This window comes from Quercus lobata, chromosome 2, assembly GCF_001633185.2.
Source record: "Quercus lobata isolate SW786 chromosome 2, ValleyOak3.0 Primary Assembly, whole genome shotgun sequence".
Classification (NCBI taxonomy): Eukaryota; Viridiplantae; Streptophyta; class Magnoliopsida; order Fagales; family Fagaceae; genus Quercus; species Quercus lobata.
The window spans coordinates 10,093,014-10,119,290 of record NC_044905.1 but is presented as its reverse complement, the minus strand read 5'-3'; the positions used below and the strand labels follow the sequence as shown (position 1 = coordinate 10,119,290).

Here is a 26,277-nt window from a genome sequence, read left to right as displayed (position 1 = left end):
GTTGACGACAAGGACTTAAATGTCACGAGTTAATTGGTTTAGGGACTAAAAGTGGTGAAATTAAGATGTAGGGACTAAAAGTGCATCACACCTTTTTTTTTTCTTCTTCCTCTTCATGTTTTGTTTGTTTATTTATTTATTTTAGATCCATATAAAAAAAAATTAACTGTTAATTTGTAAAAATTATTAAATTGATGTTTGGGGATTAGAGATTGGCATATTAATTGAAGGACAAAACTTAGGTAAAATACCTTAGATGTTGTTCCTTAGGTTCCCCTCTTAATATTTAGTCATGTGGATACTTAACTAAAAAATATACTTTCATTCTATGAGAAAAAATTCACGTGACAAAATCTTAAGAGGGGAATCTAAGGAACAACACCTAATTACTGTACTTTAAGTCTTGCCGTTAATTGAAATATAGACTTATAGTTTGAAGACTTTTCATAATTTATATGGATTTTGATTAATAACACACACACACACCCGCTCGCGCACACACACACACATATATAATAATGATAACCCCGAAATGTATTGAAATGGTACACCAAAATAGACCAGTACCAAAATATTCCGTTCTAATGAAGAAACTGAAATGGGGTCTAAAATGGTATTAAGAACATTGCTGCAGACTATTGGGACATGAGTTGTGAGGATGCTAAAGGAGAAACTAGGATAGAAAATAGAAGGGATTGAGGTGGAGGAAGAACCATATATAAAATAAGGGGAGGAAGGGAAGGTGGATAATTAAAATGAGGGACGAACTTACAGTAATGCACCATACAAAATCAAACAGCAGTGACAATGTAGCAAACTTGTAGTATGGGAAAAAGACCTAGATAGAATGTGTAATGTTATTTATTTATAAACTAGTTACATTACAGTCCCATGAAATCTGACTCGCTCTTTTATTTACTGGTTTTGATGCTATAAAGCTCCCTTAGCATTCACATCTGGTTTGTAAAAAATTCTTTTTTTTACTGTTTCTCTCTCTTCCTCTTCCTGTCTCTCCCTCTTCCTCTAGGCAACCAGGCTCCAGCAAAACCCATTAAAAACCCCCCACTCACATCCCATTTAACCCACCAGACATTGGCCAGCAACCACCACGCCACCACCATGCCAACTTGCAAACCCATTAAAAAAAACCACCAAACCCACCAACAAGAATCACCAATAGGAAAACACACACACACAAACAAACACAAACAAACCACCAAAAACCACCAGACATCGGCCACAAAAACCATGCCACCATTAAGAGAAAAAAAAAAAAAATACTCAACAACCAAACAAACCCACAACCCATAACCCCATGCCACCACTGCACCACCGTGACTCACCACGCCCCACCCACTATAGACCCACCACAACATAAACCCACAACCCACCACTTCTCCGCCACCAGATTCGACTCACAATACCCCTCAGCCCAGTAGATCCCTGCTTCATCGGCGTGGAGGCCCAACCACTAAAGATGTGAGGAAAGAGAGAGTGAGAAAGAAATGGACTGAGACCAAAGAAAGAGAAAGAGACAGACAGAGGAGAGAGAAAGAATAAAAGGGATTAAAAGAATGAGATGAGGAATTAATTTGAATATTTTATTTTTGCAATTGAGCTACAGTACCATCATAAAAATAGGATGGCACTGTAACACAATTGCAAATTTTTTTACAATTCTAAGACTTTGCAAGACCGGGTAATAGGGGTTTTTGGGGCTCTGATGGTAAATATTACCAACATATGGCATTTACAAGACCCAATGTGAATGCTCTTAGGCTTTTTGAAGTGGAGATATGAATCCCCTCTTCTTCATCTATTGTCATTTGAAGCGTCTAAAGTCGCTCTATGAATTCTGAGTCCATCTCGACAGCCTAAGCATGTACAAACACTCCTAGCCCTAAGGAACTCTCTTAGGCAAACCAAGACAAGAAAGAGAGACTCCTAAGTCCTAGCCTAACGAGAGGAGAGCTAATAAGTTCGGGTTTGGACAATGTATTGGTAGAAATTACAAATATTATTTAGAATTTATAAAATCCCATGTTTCCTTCACATACTGTCATCACCAACAACTTAATTTGGAAAGTTCATTATATCCACTACTATATGTTAAAATATTGGCGTTTATTGCTAGAAATAGATTCAAGTTGCTTAGATCCATATATCTGAAGTGCAGTCACCACCAGGATATCTCATCTCATGGGCTAGGGAAGGACCATTAGGTTCAACAGCAAAATCCACGAAAAAATTCGGGTTTATTTTCAGACCACCTTTCTCTATATCAACATCAATTTGCAACATGTGAGATCCTTTCTCCACAAGATTAGGATAAAATTGATGATCCCATGTACTGAAGAGTGAGTTGGTGACATAGAGTCTCTTTCCATCTAAACTTAATTGGATCATTTGAGGCCCCCCTCTTAACTGATTTCCCTGAAAGGAAAATATGAAGCGAACAACATATTAAACTAGGGGAACTACATGGAGCAAAAGTACTATCTTAGTTTGAGTGATTAAATAGTTTGTGCCAGACCAATGCACATAAACAACATAAACATAATTAAATTGGTGTACACTAACATGAACAACATATTAAATTAAGGGAACTACATGGAGCAAAAGTATTGTCTTAGTATGAGTGATTAGCCCATTTGGTAAGAGATTTCTAGTAACGTTATTTAAGTATTATGGAAATACATGAGTTAAAAAGTGTTGTGGAACACTAACATGTAACATCAGAGATAGGAAGATGCTCAAATAGTATTATTTTTCTACAGCCTATCAAACGAATGGTCTAGGCGTCTAGCTGAACTAGGCATATACCTATATGGGATAAAGGCACTCGTGATGAATATATAACAGGTCACTTATACGTTGTCTAGCCACTCACATATAGTGTATAGTGTTATCACGTCAAGGTTTAGGTGGTCCATGTGCATCTATTACGAAATGATAATGATTGATGGTCACCAGAAAATGAACAAAGCACTCAGTAGATTAATAATACATCTTTTTTTTATAGAATCATGATGTAAATCAGAAGCAGAAAGAACCAGACAGATTATCTGATGCATCTCTGTGTGAAATACTTCTAGTGCAGGAACTGTTTTAACTGATATCTAAATTGCACATAAGCAGCATTCCCAACCAAGCCTATCTTGTTTAGGGAATTGTTACTAAAAGCACCCAATCAATCATCAATTAGGCAGCAATAAGCTATAGCTCAGAAAGAGTTTTAACTTTTACAATGGAGTTCATACAAACCTGGATCTCTGGAACATCAAATTGCCAAGTTTTTCCATCTTCTCCCTCGGCCACTATTGGGCTTCCCTTTTGAATTAGTCCCCCAACCCATACTTGGCCTGTCAATATAGGATTCTTAGGGTCCTCAATGTTATACTGCCTCACATCCCCATGCAGCCAGTTCACAAAGTACAGAAAACGATCATCAAGAGAGATCAGAAAATCAGTTATAAGCCCAGGCATTTCTGGAAGAATCCAATTTTGCACCTTCAATGGCTTCACTGATATTGCAATCTGCAAATATTAATCAATGCCTCAAATAAAAAGACAATACAGAGCAAATTGCAAGGTGAACACAATATGGCACACTAACATACAGACATACATAAATATCTTATGTACATACCTCATGGCTCCAAGAGCCATCTTGGGTCTGAAAAAATCGCACCATGTTACTTGTCAAAGCACAACCAACAAACCCTGTATCTTTCGAAGGATCATGCAGGAACCTTATCTGCAAAGGGGTTACATTGAGACAAAAATAGATCCAGACTTATTATGTTCTGATTAAAAGAAAAAAAATATAAATTAACAAATAATCATGTTGGCCATACTCTAGATGTAGGAAACCAGACTGTAGTCTGTAGATTGTCTATGCACTCACCTCCAAAGGTAAGAGCCCTGTACTGCCAAGATCCAATGTTTGTTTCAGTTCACCACCTGGCCAGCTGTACACATGCAAATGCCTCCCATAAAGACCATCAGAAACATGCTGAAGGTTGAAACCTTTAGTGAAAGCAGCAGGGGCACCCCATGAGGAGCTTATCATTGTCTTGTGTTGTGGTTGGTACCAGAAATCATAGCCAAAAAGTGGACTGTGCCCTGGTTTCTCCCACCTGGTAGATGTGAAGGGAGCTTTAAGGTTACATCGTAATCAAATCTACAGTAAACTGTTGGGTATGTTCTTAAAATTTAAAAGGAAACTAATTTTATTAAATAGAGTTTGACATATAATGCAAAATATGACCATGACATATGCAATTATCTTTTTCACCATTTGCATTGATGGAGTCATTCTAGTGAGGGCGAAATTGCTTCTTTAGGACAGAGGATTAAGTTCCATGCCTCGGCTCAAATCGATAAGTTTATATCTCTTTATACTCTCATCTTATATCTCTAATCTGTTTTGTATTTTGTTAATTTGGGCAATTTTCAAACCTTACTTCCAACAGTAAACATGCTCAATTTACAATGCCAGGAATTCAATCATGCTATTAAACTGACACCATCTCCGTGAATATTTAAATAGATTTCCAGTATTACTGTGTATTGTCAATCTTGTCTTTAAATTTGATATCTTGTTTCCATTAATCAATATAACGAATTGCGCCAAAATTGGATACATAGATACGTGATTTTTTAAAACTAGTTTGCTAACAGTAAAAGATTAGATTTATTTGTATGTCTCAGAACAGTACCTTCCTTTGACATTAAACTCAGAATCAAGAAGAAGAAAGCCACTCCCTGCAGCATTTCCATCTTTATCACCAAGGTATGACACCAGTAAGTCTCCTGAAGCAAGGCAATGGGATGTGTGTGGATAAGCCAAACCAGTCTTCTGAACAATATCTTCAGGCTCAACAACTTTATGCAGTGATGGAGCCTTGGAATTGGTTTTTGTGTCAATCACATATATGCGACCAGACCTGAAAAGGCTTGACTTATTAAGGAATATATTACCAACAGTTAATGCACCTCTTCAAACGATGAACCATCAACACTAGTAATCATAGCTTCTGACAAAAAGAATCGAAATTACAAAAAGGCTACATTAGGCCTCTTACGGAAATAAAGTCATTATAAAATGCTTCCTCAGCATTTTAAAGGCATATATCCATCATACAGCACCGATCCATTGGTAGTAGAAGAAAACACAAAAAGTACAATACCAGACAATTTTCTTTCTTTCTTAGGAGGCGGGGCGTTAATAATTCTCAAAAGTTAAAAATATCACATTACATTAAACCATAAATTTGATCTTTTTGGTAAACACACAAGACTTAAATAGGAAACGGATTATCTCGCGTGTTTCTTTTGTGGGGATATTCCAAAACATAAAATGCAACCAGTTAACAAGAACCACATCTGCATTAATCAAATTTTCATTCACAACTACATTTATAGAATCAATTTAGCAAGCATGAATCAGTTTCTAGACTGTTAATTTACCAGCATTTTCATAGCAAGTTCCAAATAAAGTAGCCTCTAAAGCTTGTGCTTACATTATTTTTCTACCTCTTTATGTTGGAGCACCTATCTACCCCTTTCATCAATAAATGGTCAGTGCTTAACCAAACAATGCATGTGTGCATGTGTGCATGTATTTATGTATATACACATGAACCTACGTATGTATTTATGTATGCAAAGATTCGTTGATGCAAAATAAAATTAACTCATACACTAGTGAAGGTAGGATCAGAAAGCGTCGATCTGCTGAGGGATCTCCATGGCAAGAGCTACATGAATTCCACCCTGAATGATGTAGTTCATCACCTAAATGAGGCATAGGCAGCCTGTGGATAACTTTTGAATAAGTAGGAGAGCTTGGATCTATGTCCACTGTAGCCAAGTAATCAGGCTTCTCTCTTCCTGTTCCTGTATATACAATTAACCATTATATTATAACTTACTACATTATGCCCAACTAAGACAAACAATCCAAAATGGTTCCGTAACAGCAGAAAAGCAATAAGCTATAGATAGAAAAGCAGCTCAAATCAACTAGTCCACGCATAGAAAAGGATTGATTTTAAGTGGTAGAGTTCGGAGGTGAGGAAGAAAAAGGAATAAAGCCTAGGGCACAACACATATGTCTCAACTCTTCAAGTTTAAAAGCAACAATATATATTATGAAGATGGCAAAAACATATTAAGAAACTAAACTGGCCATATATAGCACTGCACAAAATAAATAATGAGATGCAAGAAATAGCTTTGATGGTTTTTAGACCCCTTAAAAACAATTGATTTAACCTAGGTAATTATCCAAGTTGTTACTTAGTCCAATTTAACAAGTCTAGGTTATCACAATAACAAAGATCATAACATGCAAAGCAGCGGAAAAATAAATAACACAAGATATGATTACTCAGGAAACCAAACCGGTAAAAACCTGGGGAGGATTTGACCTAGCTATCCTTAAGGTAAACTTGAATCCACTATCTTGAAAGAATTGAAGTTCATACAATAAGACTTACAAGCCCCCATGCTCGACTTCTTATTGCTACCAACTAGTAGAACTTACTGACACGACCACGTGCAAACTCCGAATCCACGGACTCCTTATTTCTTGGATTCACCACCAGATACAAGTACACCCGCTTGTGTTTTCTTTAAACTTCAATGGCAGCAACTGAGTTGATCATCAAGGTGTAGATAAATCTTCTCCTTGAAAACTCTAAGTTTGTGTAAAGAAAAGTTCCTCTAGATCTCACAAGAGATTTACACAAACCGCAATATGAGCAACACTAAAACGTGGCTAAGGTTTGCCTTTTATACTTAGGACAAATTAGAAACCCTAAAAACATTTTAAAACAACTAGGGCTGAGTTGGAAATTCTGCAAAAAAAACATTCTGCTCGAGCTTCGATCGATCGAGCCAGGCCGAAATGCATAATACTTTCCTGCATTAGCTCGATTCCAACTTTACATAAATGCACAACTTTGAGCAAGACTAAAACACTTTTAAACACATTGTTTTGGTCATGGTTTGCCAGCAATATAAATTAGAGTTCTAAATACATAAAATCCTAAGTCTTTAGAACCTAACAAACTCCCCCTTTGGCAATCTGTGACAAAACACAACTAGAAGCTCAAAGTTTACAAAATAAAAGCCCTTTACAGAAATAATGCTCATAAAACAAATTCAATCCTAACTACTATCCATCAGTTGTAAGTGTAGACAGCAGCTCAATTGAATCAACCTATATATTTTCTGAAACACTAAACAAAATGCATAATCGCATGTGTGGAAACAATACAAGTAACAAATTAAATTCTTGATTTCAAACAACACACAATAAAGACATATCAGTGAATAACTCATAAATATAAATCAATAAACAGTTTGAAACAAGAAACATATAAAGTACCAACAAAAATACTCCTTCTAACATGAATATCCCATAAAAAACATGGCAAGAGCTAAAAAAGTAAAATACAATGTGAATCACCTAGATACAATCTAAACTCCACAAGCTTCAACCAAAGAAATACTCTCCCCTTGAAAACAAAAACTCTACAAAGTACTCCCCCTTTTTGTGACGGAATGCCAAAGGGTAAACAAACTCCATCATCAAAAGGGAGGTGGTCTAAACTGCGCCAACTCCGCAAGCAAGGCACGGATCTCATCGAGCACGTCCACCAAAATCTGTCCATGAGCCGCCTGAATGGTCAAGACATGATCCAATGTACATCGAATGTCTGAATCATCCGAAGCAGTCGGTGGAGGAACATCAGCATCAGCAGCAGCACCTGATGTCTCAGCAGCATCAACACCTGTAGAAAAGGGAGGAAGGGGAACAACACTAGATGACGCACCTCTAGGACATGAAAGAGCAACTCTCAAGTGAGCAGCCCTCTGTCTAAGAAAGGTGGCATCTATGGGAGCAACGACATGCACAGGCTCACTAGACGGGAAACCATCTAGACCTAAAAAGAGCAAAATCCTATGAATGAAAATAGGATGAATAAGTGCATGCCCTACGGTAGAATTCCTATGAACCTCATTTAAAGAACGAAGGAACAGATGAGGGAAACTGATCGACACACCAGAAACAAAAGCATACAGAAACACACATCACTTTAGAGGGATGGTGTGGAAATGAGAAATAGGCCACAACGAATGACATGCTATCCTAAAGAAAAGATAGGTAGTCTCGGTAAGCTTAGCGGACGTGATCCGAAGATTAGAACCCCACTGGATAGATGACCTAGTGATGTATGACATGACAACATCTAAAGAGGGTGACTCATCATAGGGATAGTCAGGCTCCCAAACAACCGGAACCCCAAGAGCCTCAGCCACTACTTGAGGGGTAATGGTGAACTCAACATCTCGTATCCAACTCCTAACAAGGGTGTTGGAATCATGGACGTGGCAAGAAAGGTTCGAGAAGAACTCTCTAATCAGGGTAGTCGGGGGTGGATGATCTTAGAGAGGCAACCAACCTCTAGACTCAAAATTAGCCATAATGGCCGAATCAATCTCATCTAAAACCACAGCATGCTCAGCCCAAATCTTATGTTTACTGTTCAAAGTATCAAAGGCCTCTCCGCACTTATCATTCCTAAACACCTCACTCCTAAAGGGAGACACAGAGGAAGTGGAGGGGGTCCTAAGGGCTCTAGTTTTCCTAGGCATGGTGCTAGGATAAGGACCAAAACACAGAGCAAAGGAACAAAAACACAAAAGAAAAAACCAAGGGCAGACTGCAAGTTAGCACATCAAAAATATAGAACAAAAATCTATATGATGCATGAACAATTTAAATGGCATGATGCATGTCCTAATGCAGTGCAATTAAGTCCAAAAAAGTTCAAATTCACAAAATTGGCTTGAACATAGAGGTATTAACACAAAAACCCCAAAATTTGGAAAACCATTTGATCAATTTGAAAGATATTGACTAATTGATCATCTTACAAGATAGATTTCAGAAAATAATGACCAATTACATCAATTGAACAAGCCAGTTTCATCAATTTAACCCAATTTGAATAAAATCCCCAATTCAGATCAATTACAAACCCTAGAATTTTCAATTTTTCAAAAGCCACAAAATTGATCAAATTAAACCACAAGAATCATGATTATAACATCCTAGAACAAAAACCCAATGATCAATTTCACAAAATACGGTTTGTATCATCAAAAACCCCAAAATATGAAAAGTGCCGAAAATACCCAATGAATATGCATGAAAAATGCATGAAAACTTGAAATAAAATGCAAAAGGAAGGGCATAAAGGACTTACTGGCCTTGAGAGACAAAAACCTAGCAAAAATTTCGGAGGAAAACGACAAAAAATCCTTAGTGGAGCCTAGCCAAGTCGGAGAGAGAGAGAGAGAAAAGTTTGAAAAGTTTTGAAAAAGTGCCTTTGAAAAAGTCCAATCTGACTTTTATAAAAACATGATTCACGAGTTTCGATCGATCGAGGCTGCATCTGACTTTTAAAAAAACATGATTCACGAGTTTCGATCGATCGAAAAACAGCCTCGATCGATCGAAACAGACAAAGACTTTAACAAAACAATTTTAAAAAAATTCGATTGATCGAAAAGCAGTTTCGATCGATCGAAATAGACAAAGGCTCTCTTAAACATATTTAAAAATTTTCGATTAATCGAAAAATAGAATGGATCGATTGAAATGGGCAGAGACTCACTAAATTTGAGGAAAAACATAGTTTTTTGAAAAAAATTTAGAATCAACTCAAAGCATTGAAATTTAAGAACAAAATGCATGAGTATGTGATGATTGTGATTTTCAAAAACAAGAATTTTAAGCCCAAATTTCCCAAAAATAAATTTCTTGCATTCTCCATAAATTTTCAAGCAACAAATTAATTTTGCACAAATTCAAAGTATTTGCAAAACTTGGTTGGTCAGACCATAAACACACACAATAACATGTACAAAGTTTAGCAAAGAGTAAATCATGTAGTGTGTGCAACTAGTAAAAGCTTGAGATACATGTGAGGTGATATGTGAATAGCAATCAACCACAAAGTCTACAAAATTCATCACAAAGAATTTAAAAGAGACTATCACCTAAAGAGTTATATCATATAACTCCCACATCTCCTAGATCATAAGCTTGCAATCATGTAAGTGTCTTGAATTTATGCCTCATAATATACACATCAATTTTAAGTCATGTGATTTTGGCATCAAGCCTAATAGTACACACCAATTTTAAGTATTAAGCACTTTAAACCGAGGCTTCACCTTATGTTCTTTTCGTGCATGTGCTACACTTTCTCGAGCACAAAATCTTATGATATGCACTAAGGTGTTCATGATTGGCTAGTGAATAGTGGTGAGATGGTTATTTATGCCTTTCTCTAAAAGTTCAAGTCCGATAGTCAAAAACATGTGACTTCAAGATTAAGACAGAGTAATCAAAAACCATAAACATCTTTCCCACACAACATGCACTACAAAGTTTCAACAAGTAAAGTGCAATAAGTAAGCTTATCAAAGCTAAACAAGGTACAAACGACATGTTATGTGAAAATAAATTGACCAACCTTGTTCTTTAAAAACCAAGAAGAATAGTACAAAATACAATTTGCTTCCTTTTTCTTCCTTTTTTTTTTTTTTTAATTTAAAAAAAAAACACCTAGAATGAAATGTATGAATGTTATGCAATGCAAATCCTAGAAAACAAAAAACAAAACAAAACCAAAGAACAATGGTCACAAAGGGTAGAACAATGAAGCACAAGGACCATGTCAGAAAGACTCAGTTAGTTCGAGTCTTTTGCATCCAAAACCTTTTAGATGCACCATGAGCATTGGAGTTCTTATTCACATGGAAATGATTACCAACTCCAGGATTGGAATAAAGGTTTAAAGCCTTTATCAATTCACCAATAAGTACCATAGGATCTTGTGCTTGAGGCACAGGTACTTTTGGTTTGTTTGCTCTCTTTATAGCTTGCAACTTGTAACAGTTAGGACGTATGTGTCCAGACTTACCACAAAAGTGACAAACCCATGCAGGCTTATCATGTGTCTTGTCCTTAGATAGGGTAGGCTTCTTAGACTTAGACTCTTTCAGATCAACCCTAATTTTCCTAGATGATGAAACTTCTATGGGTTTGACAACCTCACTCACAGGGGGTTTGACAATTTCACTCACTATCTTACTCACAGAAGATTCAGAAGAAGATGAAGGGACAAACTTTGTGGAATGGGGAGTAGACACAAAGATGATTTCAACATAACCTAATCTAGATTTGTCAGAAGAAGACTTTTGAACACTCAGCATTTGATTAAGTTTAGAACTAGCAGTTCTAGCAACAGATAAATCAAGTTCCAAAGATTTAATTTTATCAAGCAAAAGCATATTCTTAGTTTTCACATTGTTCAAAAGTTCATTAGCATCAAATAGTTTAATAAGCAAATTCTTCTTATCAAGGTCAAGAGATTCAATTTTCTTTAGGCCAAGTTCAACATTCATAGCATCCTTTGTAGTAATTTTGCAAAGTTTATTGTAGGCCTCTTGAAGATCTGCATCTTCAGAGAGTTCCCCATCAGAAGGGTTCTCTTTAACAGATATGCTCTCATCGACTACAGCAGTAGCAGTGAAAGCAATGAAGTTTCCATCCTCATCACAATCAGACTCATTATTAGAAACTTCACCATCACTAAGGATTACAGCCATAGCCTTACCCTTAGACTTCAAATAGGTAGGACATTCAGATTTCATGTGTCCATACCCTTGACATCCAAAACACTGAGAACTCAAAGAATTATTAGAAGATTGACCTACTTTTTCTCTAGGTTTATCATTATTGTTAACTTTAGTGGGATCATGCTTCCTAAAGTTTCTAGGTTCAGCAGTGTTTGTGCCTCTTGCCTTTCTGTTACTATTCCTGAGAAAGTTTTTAAAGTTCTTGGCAAGGTAAGCAATCTCTGTAGTAGAGAGCTCATCAACAATTCCACTACCTTCAACATCATCAATTGACTTAAGAGCCATTGATTTGGATTTGGTAGTTTTGGGTAGATCCAACTCATAAGATTGAAGAAATCCTACAAGTTCATCAACAGGGATGGAGTCCACATCCTTGCTTTCAGTAATGGCAGTCACCTTGGGTCTAAAGTCTTCAGTTAAAGATCTAAGAATTTTCCTAACAATTTTATGTTGATCATAGATTTCACCCAAGTTAAAAGCAGAATTAACAATGTCATTCAATTTAGCATAGAATTCATCAAAAGATTCATCATCAGACATCCTAATGCTTTCAAATTTAGAAGTCAATTGCTACAATTTATTTATTTTGACAGCCTTTGTGCCTTCATGCATAGTCTGAAGGATATTCCAAGCAGTATAAGCAACCTTAATATTAGAGATTCTCTTAAATTCCTCCATAGAAACAACGTTAAAGATAGCATTCATAGCCTTGTTATTAAACGCAGCTGCTTCTTTTTGAGAAGTTTCCCACTCACTAACAGGAGTAGTGAGTTTCTCCCATCCGTATTCAACGGAGTTCCACACTCTCTCATCAATAGATTTCATGAATGTTTTCATCCTTACTTTCCAATAAGCATAATTATTCCCATCAAAGTGAGGAGGAATAACTAGAGAGTGTCCGTGTTCCATGACAACAGGGGTCAAGGATCAGCTCAGTGATCAAAAAATCAACAACAAAAGAGCAACTTGCTCTGATACCACTTGATGGTTTTTAGACCCCTTAAAAACAATTGATTTAACCTAGATAATTAGTCAAGTTGTTACTTAGTCCAATTTAACAAGTCTAGGTTATCACAATAACAAAGATCATAACATGCAAAACAGCGGAAAAATAAATAACACAAGATATGATCACCTAGAAAACCAAACCGGTAAAAACCTGGGGAGGATTTGACCTAGCTATCCTCAAGGTAAACTTGAATCCACTATCTTGAAAGAATTGAAGTTCATATAATAAAACTTACAAGCCCCCACGCTCGACTTCTTATTACTACCAACCAGTAGAACTTACTGACACGACCACGTGCAAGCTCCGAATCCACGGACTCCTTCTTTCTTGGATTCACCACCAGATACAAGCACACCCGCTTGTGTTTTCTTTAAACTTCAATGACAGCAACTGAGTTGATTATCAAGGTGTGGATAAATCTTCTCCTTGAAAACCCTAAGTTTGTGTAAAGGAAAGCTCCTTTAGATCTCACAAGAGATTTACACAAACCGCAATATGAGCAACACTAAAACGTGGCTAGAGTTTGCCTTTTATACTTAGGATAAATTAGAAACCCTAAAAACGTTTTAAAACAACTAGGGCTGAGTTGGAAATTCTGCAAAAAAAACATTTTGCCCGAGCTTCGATCGATCGAGCCAGGCCGAAATGCATAATGCTTTCCTGCATTAGCTCGATTCCAACTTTACATAAATGCACAACTTTGAGCAAGACTAAAACACTTCTAAACACATTGTTTTGATCATGGTTTGCCAACAATACAAATTAGAGTTCTAAATACATAAAATCCTAAGTCTTTAGAACCTAACAAGCTTCATTGAAATCCAAGAGTTTGCAAAACAGGAAAACAAAATCCTAAATTTTAAAATTTAGTTGAGGGCTGATTTTCAATAGAAACCATTTGCTTTCCATATTATCTTATATTTGGTGCTAGTATCAGCTACAAATCATTTGGAAATAATAATAATAATAATAATAATAATAATAAGATTGGCAACCTAAAACCCATCACCATAAACTACAAAGATTCCCTAATTTGCCAATTGACCTTTCAGAAGTTATGGAACCATAAAACTGTAAAATAGAATAGAAGAAGAGAAGCTAAGATCCTCGAAGCTCAATTGGTACCTCTTGGTGTTTTCAACAGAGACGTCTAGGGTTCAAACCCCCCTCTCCCACTATAATTATTAAATTTATCCAAAAAAAAAAAAAAAAGATTAGAAGAAGAAAAAAAAACCAAGTTTTATATCCAAATGGAGAAACCCAAATTTTTTTTAATTAATAATCACAATAAAATGGAACATCAAAGTGAGGAAAAATGCACAAGACAGGCACGCATTGTGACACAGAAAAAACGGGGCGCTGCCCACTGGAGTACACTTAAGTTTTGTACTATGCAACAAAGCATCCCTCTGCCATCAAAAACTTATAGGGCCGCTGTTAGAAACTGAAGAGAATATGGATGGACACCCAAAGTGGGCATGTCCTTCTGTATACTTTAGATTGTAACATCTAGGAGTTATGGAGTAATGGTTTAGACAATTACTCTACCCCACTAAGCCCACTATTCCACTCAGTATTAATGGAATGGTGTGTATATAAACACCAAGAGTGGTACCCATTGTATAGAAAACGAATTCCACATTTCTCATAGTGTTTTTAGAGTGTTGTGAGGTTCTTAGGTTGTGGGTTATGTTTGCATCACTCTAGTAGTGTGCAACACCGTCGGAGAAACGTTTTTGGCTCGTGGGTTGCACAAACTGGAATTTAAAACGTGTTTGAATAGCTGGTCTACGTGGAGGCTGGCTCTAGACAACGTAGAACAATCTCAAGGCTCCTGTGTGATCGTCGGTTTAGTCCGAGAGAGGTATGTCGAAAAACCAATTATTTATATTCCGCTGCGAGTCTATGTTTCTTACATTGGTGTCAGAGCGTTTATAGGTTGTTATCGATGTCATAAGGCATATATGATTAGTTCTTAATGCGTTTTATGCTTCTGTGATATGTTATGAATTTCTATGCACCTCACATGGCCTTCAATGGCAAGTTTTGATTCTGAGTATTTCGTGTCTTGATATTAATATATGTTGTTTATATTACATGTATTATTATCTACCTTAAATTTCATAGCAAATCTCTAAGTGTGCCATGAAATATAGTTTAACAAAACTTAGAACACCGAAATTTTAAGGACAAAACTGCTCTTATATGATTTCTATTTGCAAAATATGATTTCATATTATGAATCTATGTATTATAAGCTTTAAATCAGTATATGATATGTTATAAATGGACTTGAAATGAAGAAGTTATAAAACTTTAGAGTTTCGGTCTAAAACACGTTTATGCTGAAAGAAGTTGAAGAAAGGTTGAAGACAACCTGCATGTGTCTTTCACTTACCTAAAGGGCTTTAGTGATAGCAAATAATAATAATAATAATAACTAGTCGCTAACCCGTGCGATGCACGGGAAATGTATTGAGTACAATATATAATTTAATTTTTGTTTATTTTACTACAACACCAAAATTGAATTTGTAAAATAAAATCATATAGCTAAAACATTTGTTAACAGCTATAAGTTTCAGACATTTATTAAACTATATTATTATTATTATTATTATTATTATTATTATTATTATTATTATTATCAACTTAACAGTATTTTAATATATGATACCAACATGCTTCAAGAAAATGTCCAACACTGAAAACAATTTCGAAAACAAACTCAACTAAACAGTTTGATGAATAAATATATTACAATCTATAATATAAGCCAAGAAATAAACTTTGAAACCGATATGAACAAAATCAACATCAAACAAAACCATTTCGATCATTAAGAATATGACTCACTAAAGTCATGAAAAACATAGGAATCATTACAAAAAAAAAAAAAAATAATAATAAGAAAAGAAGCATCTTTAGGCTTTATAGATTTTGCCTAAGTACCCAGATATGATGACACATACTCACACAAAAATCATTAAAGAAAGAATCAAAGAACATACACAACATGTACATATGCTATGAAAGTAAAAATAAGAAAAACAAAAGAGACGTAAACACGGACAATTAAAGAAAAAATATAGGAAAAAAAAAGTTAGGAATAGAAATATAAGATAAAGATGGGTTACCCTCAAAAAGAATAATCCATGGATATTCATTGAAATCTTCTAGATAATTTCTGATAATAGAAAAAATAAAACCCAAAAGTTATGATGTTAAAACTTCCAAAAGGCCAAAAAAATAAATTTAAAAAAAAAATTAGAAGATTCAAAGCTTCAAAAGTATTGAAATAAAACAATATATATATATATATATAAATAAAATTACGCAATAAAGAAATACAATAGAAAGAAGGGAATCCATGATTATAGCTTTTCTACTATTGAAATTGGCCAGACAATTAAATGTATTGCAAAAAATGAACTTAAAAATTCATATGTAAACCAAACAATTAGAAGATTTTGAGCCAAGAATTTATTAAAACAAAACAAAAATTATGTGACTACACAATGGAGAAATATAATAAACAAAAAAATATGTCTACACAACATAGAAATATTAGAGAAATATGAGTTACCTTTTAAATGTTAAAATTCAAAATATTAAAACTTTTAAAATGTTAAAAAAATTTGAAGATTTAATTAAAAGGTTCAGGCCTAGCAATTAAATAAACAAAACAACAATTGACAAACTTATAAGAAAAAGCAACAAATCTATAATTTTTACTGAACAAATCAAATAACCCTAACCTTGATGCATTGACCGAAGAAGGAGAGGAGTCCAATACATAAGTGGAATATGTGAATTGTGAAGCATGAGCCGCCCTAAAAAAAAATCTTGAAGAAAAATAAGTTTTAAGGAGAAAATTGTGTTGCGGCAAAAGAAGATAATAGCAGATTTAATCATAAAATCTAAAATAAAAAGAATTTAAAAAAAAAAAATAAAAAAATAGTGGTGACAACGGCCATACATATAAATATAAGATATTGACCAACCTTTATAAAAAAATGTCAGTTTCAATATTCACTTTGTGGTGAGGGTCTTCAAACATCTTCTTCTCTGCGAATAGTTTTTGGGGCTTAGGTTTTCTACGCAAGCAATTCTTAAATAGGGGAGAGTAGAGGCGGTGGGAGAGTGTCCTTATTTGGCTAGAAGTCTAATTTGCTTTGGAAAAAGAAAACAGTGATGAGGTGGAAAATTTAATTTAATTTAAATATTATGCTGACGTGGAAAATTGTGGGAGTTTCAAAAGTTTCGGTTATATATATATATATATATATATATAGATAAAAGAAGAATACAGAGGAGGTCCCACAATTACTAACTTCTTAAACACCTATTTGTATTATTATTATTATTTTATTATTATTATGTTTTTTTTGCTCTGCTAGCGGCACTGTAAAGTAAGCCCATCCGCCACTTTTGGGATTTGTCTCTTTGTGAGATTTTTTTTTCTTTCTATTTTATGTGTATTAAGCTTATTTATAATTGAGTTTCTTTAAGTGAAACGCACTATTCAATTTAGTATTTATTTCTCATGGAACATGAAAGGTATATGCTTAAATGATATGGAATTTATTTAATTTTGCAAATTATTTAATCCCATTATTATTGTGAAATATGGTATTAAAAAAAAAAAATATATATATATATATATTTACACAACGTTAAATATTATATTTAACGCAACAAAGAAATAATTATTTCTTAGTGAAATAATGGAATGCATATATAAATTGTTCTCAGGAGTTTAAATTGTGATAGCATGTTTGGCTTAATAGTTAATTGATAAAATTGGTGAATTTTTTTTTTTTTTCAATACATATTTTTTGTAAATATGAAATATAGAATAGTGGGAATACGGTTGAGTTGCGTTATCTCCCGTACATAATTTTGCACGAATAGATTAAAATTAAGCTTAGTAATGGACACTAGTGGCGCAAGAGATGATTAAGAAGCTTAGCGAATTTTCGATCTTGTGACATGTGTTGATTATCTAAGTTTATTTTAGATCGAACGTAAATTTTTTTTGAAATGTGTGTGTAATGTCCCATTTGTGAAATTTTGTAGTGAAATGGCTTCCAAAGGTATAGTTGCTGATCTCAATAAAGGAGAGAAATTGGATGGTGAAAATTACAATATTTGGCACCGCAAAATCTAGTATGTGCTGAATAAGCAAGAAGTCCTAGAGACTCTAACTCATTCGTTGAGTAAACCGGATGAGGGAAGCACTGAGCAACACCAACGTGATCTTACTGCCTATGAAAGTTGGCATAAGAAGGATTTGTGTGCGCGCTTTACAATGCTAAGCAGCATGTACAATGACTTGATTGGTGAATTTGAGCAGTATACAACTGCACAAGACATGTGGAAAGCTCTAAAACTAAGATATGGAGGGACATCCGCCACTAGACTGCGTGGCTTAACAATGAAATTTGATTCATATAAGATGCGCTCTGAACATACGATGAAGCAGCATCTTAGGGCGATGTCCTCCATGATTCGAGAGCTCAAATCAGCTGGAAACAATCTTACTGACGAACAACAAGTCCAGGCAGTGATTCGTTCACTACCAAGTTCATGGGAGACGATGTGTCAAAACTTGACCCATAATGAGAACATCAAAACATTTGATGATGTGGCTCGTCACTTGGAACTTGAAGCTGAGCGCCTTGAAGCAACCAAGCCGATTAGTTCTGTGCACATGGCTAAGACTAGCTCGCGTAAGGCATGTAGGCCTAAACGCAAGCAACCTGATTACGCTCCTGGACAAGAGAGTCCTAATGGGCCACCGCCTAAGAAGGCTAAGTTTGTCAAGCGGAATACTAGAGGAAAGCGCGCAAAGAAGGACAAGTCTAAGTTGACTTGTTATAATTGCGGAAAGAAAGGACATTTTGCTCGTGAATGCGCTGAGCCAAAAAAGGTAACACCTAATCCTACATCTCATCATGTTTTTGTAACTAGTCATGTCCTTGTTGCTAATTCTGCTCCTATGTGGACTGTAGACTCAGTGGCAACAGAACATGTAGCAAGAGATAGAGTGGGATTTATGGAGTACCGCCGGATTCCTGTTGGCAGTAGAGACATCAAGGTGGGAAACGGAGCTAGCGTGGAGGTACTTGGAATTGGTACCTACAAGCTACAATTGCGAGGTGGTCGCACTCTGTTGCTCCATGACGTGTTGTATGCTCCAGAGATCCGGAGGAACTTACTTTCCGTAGTTACTTTGTTAAGACTTGGTTTCCGGTTTATTTTTGAGAATAATTATGTTTTATTGCATTTGGGAACAGTTTATTATGGCCGTGGTTTTATTTCAAATGGTTTTTTAATTTTGGACATTGAATATTATAATAATGATAGTTCAGTTCTTTTGACTTCATCTGAAAATGCTTCTAATAATTCAAGTATATGGCATGCTAGGCTTGGTCATATAGGGCAAGAGAGGATGACTAGGTTAGCTAGAGAAGGCCTTATGGGCAATCTCGCTAAGGTCACTTTGTCCACATGTGAACATTGTCTTGTGGGAAAGTCAAAAAGAAAACCATTTGGAAAAGCCACAAGGGCATCTTTTCCATTGCAACTAATCCACTCTGATATATGTGGTCCAATGAACGTGAGGGCAAGACATGGTGGTTTCTACTTCATCACATTTATAGATGACTATACACGTTACAGTCATGTCTATTTGATTTCTCATAAGTCTGAGGCTTTAGATTGCTTTAGACGATACATGAGATTGGTTGAAAATCAATTAGACAAGAGCATTAAGGCTCTTAGAAATGATCGTGGGCGTGAGTATCTATCTGAGCAATTTAAGGAGCTCTGTGATGAAAAGGGAATTGCAAGGCAGTTAACCATGCCTTATACACCGCAACAAAATGGTGTGGCAGAAAGGAGAAATCGAACACTATTAGAGATGGTTAGGTCAATGATGGCGCAAGCAAACTTACCGATTTCGTATTGGGGGGATGCACTTTTGACTGCAGCCTATATACTTAACCGAGTGCCCTCTAAATCAGTATCTTCCACACCTTATGAACTATGGACCGGCAAGAAACCTAATTTGAATAATTTGTGGCCATGGGGTTCAACAGGTTATGTTCACAATACTTCTCATAAATATGGGAAGTTAGGGCCTAGAGGAAAGAAGTGTATCTTTATAAGATATTCTGAGCATTCCAAAGGCTATGTGTTGATAGGTGAACAACTTGATGGAAGTGTAACTGAATTGGAGTCACGTGATGTTGATTTCATTGAAAGTGAATTCCCTAACATAGGTGAGGTTGAAAAGAACTTGACTCTTTATGAAATGATGGATCAAGAGGTAGGCGCCCCAAGTAGACTAGTAGAGGACAAGGAAGAAATTCCTGAAACTCCTAGAGATAGTGGGAGCGACTCATAACCTAGTAGGAGCACACCACTAGAAGTTGATCCACAACAACCTTAACCACGTAGAAGCAACCGTGGAAATATTCCTCGTCGTCGTTTTGAGATTGAGGGGGAAGCTTTCATGATTGCTTCACAAGATGATGATGAGCCAAAAACTGTGCAAGAGGCTCTCTCATCTTCTGTTAGTGATGAGTGGATGAAAGCAATGAATGATGAAATGAAGTCTATGAGGACTAATCAGGTCTGGGATCTGGTAGACCTACTGTCAGGCCGTAAAGCAATTGGGAACAAATGGGTTCTTAAAATCAAATGCAAGGCGGATGGGTCAATAGAAAGGTATAAAGCTCGATTAGTGGCAAAAGGATACACTCAAAAGGAGGGTGTTGATTACGAGGAAAACTTTTTCTGGCCATTGTTGCAAACTTGTTGGAATTATACCAAATGGACATTAAGATACAGCTTGAAAACTGAAAAACACTGTAGCTAGTATCGTGGGACCCTGCTGAAAAGTGAAATTTGTGGGTCCGTGAACAGTACACGATGTGCTGTGATTGGCTGAAACAAATTGGAAAAGTCAAAATTTGCGGTTACTGTTCATTGAACAGTACATGAACAGTAACCGTAGCACTCAAAAAGCTAAAAACGCGTGAAAAAAAAAAAAAAAAAAAAAAGCAGACAAAACGCAAACGCAGACTTATCAGCCGAATCCAAACGCTCTCTAAGACAGCCTTTCTCAATGGAGAACTAGATGAAGAAATCTATATGGATCAACCTATTGGCTTTGTGACCAAAGGTCAAGAGCACAAAGTGTGCAAACTTAAACGATCCATATATGGTTTGAAGCAGTCGTCTAGACAATGGTATCTGAGATTTCATCGAGCCGTTCTAATGAATGGGTTTACGATGATCGAAGAAGATCATTGTGTCTACGTAAAACGATCCAAGGGAAGTTTCATTATTTTGTCATTGTATGTCGATGACATATTACTGGCCGGTAATGACATGGAGATGATTATCGCCACAAAAGGGTGGTTGTCCTCTAACTTTGAGATGAAGGACATGGGTGAGGCAGATTATATTCTAGGGGTTAAAATCCTTAGGGATCGCTCAAAGAAACTTTTAGGTTTATCACAACAAACCTACATTAAGAAGGTTCTTGAGCGTTTCCAAATGCATAATTGCAAACCCATAGATACTCCAGTTGCCAAAAATGAGAGCTTAAGCCTGGATATGTGTCCTAAGACTCAAGATGAAAAAGAAAAGATGGCACGTGTTCCTTATGCTAATGCAGTTGGAAGCTTGATGTATGCAATGATGTGTACTCGGCCTGATATATGTTATGCTGTTGGATTAGTCAGCAGATTTCAGTCTAATCCAGAACTTGCTCATTGGAAAGCTGTCAAGAGGATATTAAGGTATCTAAAAGGGACAGCAGACTACATCCTTTGTTATCGCATGGCAGCACTTGCCTGTGCTAAAGATTCTAAGTATCATGGTAGAACCAAACACATTGATATACGATATCACTACATTCGAGACATGGTTGCTCACAATGAAGTGGTTCTAAAACACATTTCTACAAGCCTCATGATTGCTGATCCTCTTACAAAGCCTATAGGAAGGGATGTCTTTCAGGCTCATGTTAGGAGTTTAGGGCTACGTAGAATATGATAATATGTTGTTTTTAGTTACCATTTATTGTATTTCTTTTGGGATATTTTGCTTTAAATACATATGATGTTATTCAGTTAATAATATGTATGTTTACACACACATATACCATATGATGAGTTTTGTGGTATGAAAGGTATGTCGGCAGGCTTAGGTCGGCTCACTCACATGAGCGATCGCCTCTAGCACTTGAGTAGTGAGTAGAGATGAGACATTGTGTCATTCAATGCTTATATAGCATATATAGATGGTTGACACAAACAAATGTCGCCTTAGTTGGGACTAAGATGAGGTCTATAATATATTTATCTTGATTAGACCATACATGGATAGCCCATGATCCATGTAGCCTGTGGTTAGCCAGATGCGAGAACTTATTTAATGCCTAAGGTGGCAAGCAAATAAAGGACTCGAGTTAGGCGCTTAAGTAGCGACTAGACTAAGATTTGTATGGTGTATTGAGTTAAGACATACGCTCTTTCTTAAGAGAACTCCACCGTAGCATGTATTTCATACTACATGTGCTTGCTCGACCAAAAGTGGAGGTGAGAGAATAAATCCCTGCTTCTTCACCGTGTGAGTCCTATGGACCTTTCATTAAGATCCTTTTTATGCCCTTGTTACTTTTGACTATGTCATGAAGTTGAGGTTTTAATGTCTGCTGCTTTGGCATGTTACCTATGGCCATGTTGGATTCGGTCTAAAGGGACATTGCTGGGAAAGCGATTGGACCAAAGTTGAAGGACATGAGTGCAAAGGGAAGACTATTTTTGTAACACATCCTTATATTTGTACTCATTGTCGACAGGTTATAGCACTTATGGTAGTGAAATAATCGTGAGTACATCTAGATAGTTTGGATCAAGCATAAGTTTGAGTATTAAACTCAAGAGGGGTTAGAGATGCTTGATTTGATGTGTTAATATATGTCTAGGGCATAACGAGACACTTTAGGGATGTTGCTATGCTGGTCTTGGTATAAGATTTAGTATAGTGCTCCCAAATTTGTTTTTTTCGAGTGTGCTCGACGGTCGCACAACCTATTTGCCAGTATGAACACACTGAGAAACACATTGAGAGATGGATAATAGGGCCATGCCCACAGTGGATGAGTGGGAGATGTTAGAAACTGAAGAGAATATGGATGGACACCCAAAGTGGGCATGTCCTTCTGTATACTTCAGATTGTAACATCTAGGAGTTATGGAGTAATGGTTTAGACAATTACTCTACCCCACTAAGCCCACTATTCCACTCAGTATTAATGGAATGGTGTGTATATAAACACCAAGAGTGGTACCCATTGTATAGAAAACGAATTCCACATTTCTCATAGTGTTTTTAGAGTGTTGTGAGGTTCTTAGGTTGTGGGTTATGTTTGCATCACTCTAGTAGTGTGCAACACCGTCAGAGAAACGTTTTTGGCTCGTGGGTTGCACAAACTGGAATTTAAAACGTGTTTGAATAGCTGGTTTACGTGGAGGCTGGCTCTAGACAACGCAGAACAATCTCAAGGCTCCTGTATGATCGTCGGTTTAGTCTGAGAGAGGTATGTCGAAAAACCAATTATTTATATTCCGCTGCGAGTCTATGTTTCTTACAGCCGCCACTAAGGGTGATTTCTTTAAGCGAAAAATTATCTAGACAATTTCTTCCTTCACAGAGTATCTGATTTATAACTGTTAATTCATTTGTCATCGTCATCCAACCATAGCAACTGAGTGGAAAATTTTAAGAGAATCAGAGAATAAAGTCATGCAAATATAAAAGTACTTAAAACAATAAAATATCAAAAGATATGAAAAATATATTCACTATTCAAATCAATAAATCAATATATATATATAAGCAGAGACCTTATATGAGAAAGCATAAGGTTCTAACAAGTGGCGCATTCTATGCAAAGAGAATTGAAATATTCTCAAGTGCCACGTTAAAGATAAGAACAAATTAAATATTGATTTTTTGTTTCCATTGGATCGATGTTTCAAGGTTTTTCTAATTAACAAATAAATATTTTTTGTATACTTTGGTTCAATGTTTCAAGATTTTTCATCCCTCACACACGCACACAAAACTCTTTGCATTTGAATTCACCATTTTCATCTCTTGCACTTCTACCCTCTTATATATATCTACTCATAACCCTTCATGCCATCCCATGTCAAATACACATAGACCAAAAATGATGTCATTTACCTTCAATCTTTCGAAGACTCCTACCTAACTCTAACATTGTTGTCTCATCTAATCCTAATCCATATGAGTTGGCTACACCCAAGGAAGGGGGGCTTGCACTTTATATTGAATGACAGCGGCAATTATGATTTTGATGTTAAGGTCAAACATTGTAGATTTGTAAGTTCTGTAAATGATGTGATTGATTGTGAGTGTTTGGGATATGTATTTTATTTTAGAAGTAAGGAAAAAGAGAAAAACACATTCTATATTAGCTTTTATTCTATAATATTCCTCCAAAATTTTTTTTTTTAAATTTCTCATTACTTCGATTGAATAATTATAATGGATATGTGTGTGCAATTTATAATTGTTGTTTTCTTATGATGAACACATTTCTAATAAAGTTCTATAACAATTATGTTATGTTAATACATATACAACATTCTCCAAAATCATCTTACATAAAACATTATGAAATTATCTATGCATCATACGGGTAACTTACTAGTTATAATAAAGTTGGAGTTCTTGAATAATAAAAAGCAAACTGGGAAATAAAATTTTAGATTTCAAGTCACCAGTTGGGTTCATCTTTTAACTCAAAAGACTAATGAGATAGCAGGAGAGTGTTTGAAATGTGCCCTGAAATAACTGTTAGTGAGGAGATGCAAAAGTAACTATTACATGTTGAGCTGTAGACTCTTGCGATGAAGTGTCAAAATTTTTTTATTTTAGAAATACAAGGAAGTGAGGACAAAATTTAGTTACAAAATTGGTTGTAACTTTAGGTTACAACCCTACTCAATATCTTTTTATTGAAAGTGAATTTTGACAAATCCACCATTAGATTACATATTCTTCTTATATTCTCCGCTTGCAAAATTTCTAAAAAATTAAAAATCAATAGCTATGTTATCAATAAAATATTTAAATTGCAAGTTTTTTTATTTTGAAATTATGCATAAAATTTAAGTTTATAAATTATATAGTAAGTAATATCCGCTTGATACAAAATTTGATATGTGTATTAAGAGTGTAAAGAACATGAAATTCAACAGTTAGATTTTCAAAATATGTAATAATGTTTATGTAATAATGTTTATGTTATTGAGTAAGGTTATAAACAATTTTATAGCTAAACTTTCTCCACACACACACACATATATATATATATATACACTGTTTACAAAAATATGAAGATTATTATATGCACAACTAAGGATGCGTTTCACGAAATCAGGTTATGCAGGCAGCATTTAGTCCTATCTAATTCGGCCTAGGACTAAGTGATCATTCTCACACAGTTGAGGATCAAATAGTGAAGAGTTTAAAATAGAAAGCTAAAAGCCTTTAATAATGGTATTATCTCAAAGCAGGTGAAGTGACTCAAATCAAGAGAGCACCAAGTAATCCACCTTTCATTTTCATACTATTGACGGTTCAAAAGTCAGAGGAAGCTAAAAGGATCTACAAGCTATTGAGTTGTATAAATCATATGATTTTGTTAAGCTATTGAGTTGTATTTCACTAACTTCAATTTCACTACAGAAAACTACATATTCAAAAAACAAAAACAAAAACAAAAATCTTCCTAAATTACAACTTTATAAACAAAACCATATTAACATAAGCAACCATATTAACATAAGAATATGTTCATGTTTCGATCGGCCACAAATACTCTTGTCCCCCTCCTTTATGTATATATCAGTTTCTTTTTTTTAAACAGACCCAAAAGAAAATTCAATAATAACTGCAAATTCCCTGCATATTTAAGTCGAATTGCTATGAAAAAGAAAAGAAAAGAAAAAAGCAATTAAAATAAAAAGTAGATGAAGATAGTATATGTATAGGTACCAGTGTAAACGCAAGTGACATAGATGAGAGCTTCTCTAGGACCGGGCATGGCCTCCAGCGGAGTTGCGTACCCAGGTCCCCCCGTGTTGCAGCAAGCACCGTGCCCATTATTCTCATTCCCCACCGCTCCATGTTTCAACGCACTCGCATCCGTAGCCATTTTTTTTGAAATGACAAGCAAAAAGATGAAAGAAAAGAGTAATCAGAGTGACATGTAAAAAAGAATCTCTCTCTATCTGTGGTTCTTATAATTGATGAGCTCGCGATCAGTGACAGAAACAGAACCCCGATCAGACAGTCTCACTTGCTTTTTGTTAATTTGTGGTGGTTTCTCTCTGTTTTCTCAGCTTACTCTGTTCCGATTGCTCTGCCCTGTTTTGGTTTTTATGGGGGGTTTTTAGTGGGAGAGAGAGGGTTCGGAAAGTCCGCTAAACATA

The 26,277-nt window shown here is 35.6% G+C and overlaps 1 protein-coding gene across 1 annotated transcript; it reads right to left on the bottom strand.

Moving 5' to 3' along the window:
- Positions 1-1,728: 1,728 nt before the first annotated feature.
- Positions 1,729-26,277, bottom strand: LOC115974504 (selenium-binding protein 1-like). Its single transcript, XM_031094899.1, has 7 exons — positions 25,841-26,277; positions 5,706-5,901; positions 4,722-4,949; positions 3,908-4,139; positions 3,650-3,757; positions 3,265-3,537; positions 1,729-2,433 (listed from the first exon to the last, which is right to left on the bottom strand). The coding sequence occupies exons 1-7, from the start codon at positions 25,998-26,000 to the stop codon at positions 2,152-2,154; spliced, it is 1,479 nt and encodes a 492-aa protein (XP_030950759.1). The 5' UTR covers positions 26,001-26,277; the 3' UTR covers positions 1,729-2,151.

What these genes read in the sequence shown, in the direction of transcription:
- LOC115974504 (XM_031094899.1), bottom strand. Translation starts at nt 26,000, where the DNA reads ATGGCTACGGATGCGAGTGCGTTGAAACATGGAGCGGTGGGGAATGAG. An exon ending in ATGGCTCTTGGAGCCATGAG is followed by an intron (nt 3,538 to 3,649) that starts GTATGTACATAA and finishes TAATATTTGCAG; the next exon opens with ATTGCAATATCAGTGAAGCC. An exon ending in TTGATGTTCCAGAGATCCAG is followed by an intron (nt 2,434 to 3,264) that starts GTTTGTATGAAC and finishes TTTTCCTTTCAG; the next exon opens with GGAAATCAGTTAAGAGGGGG.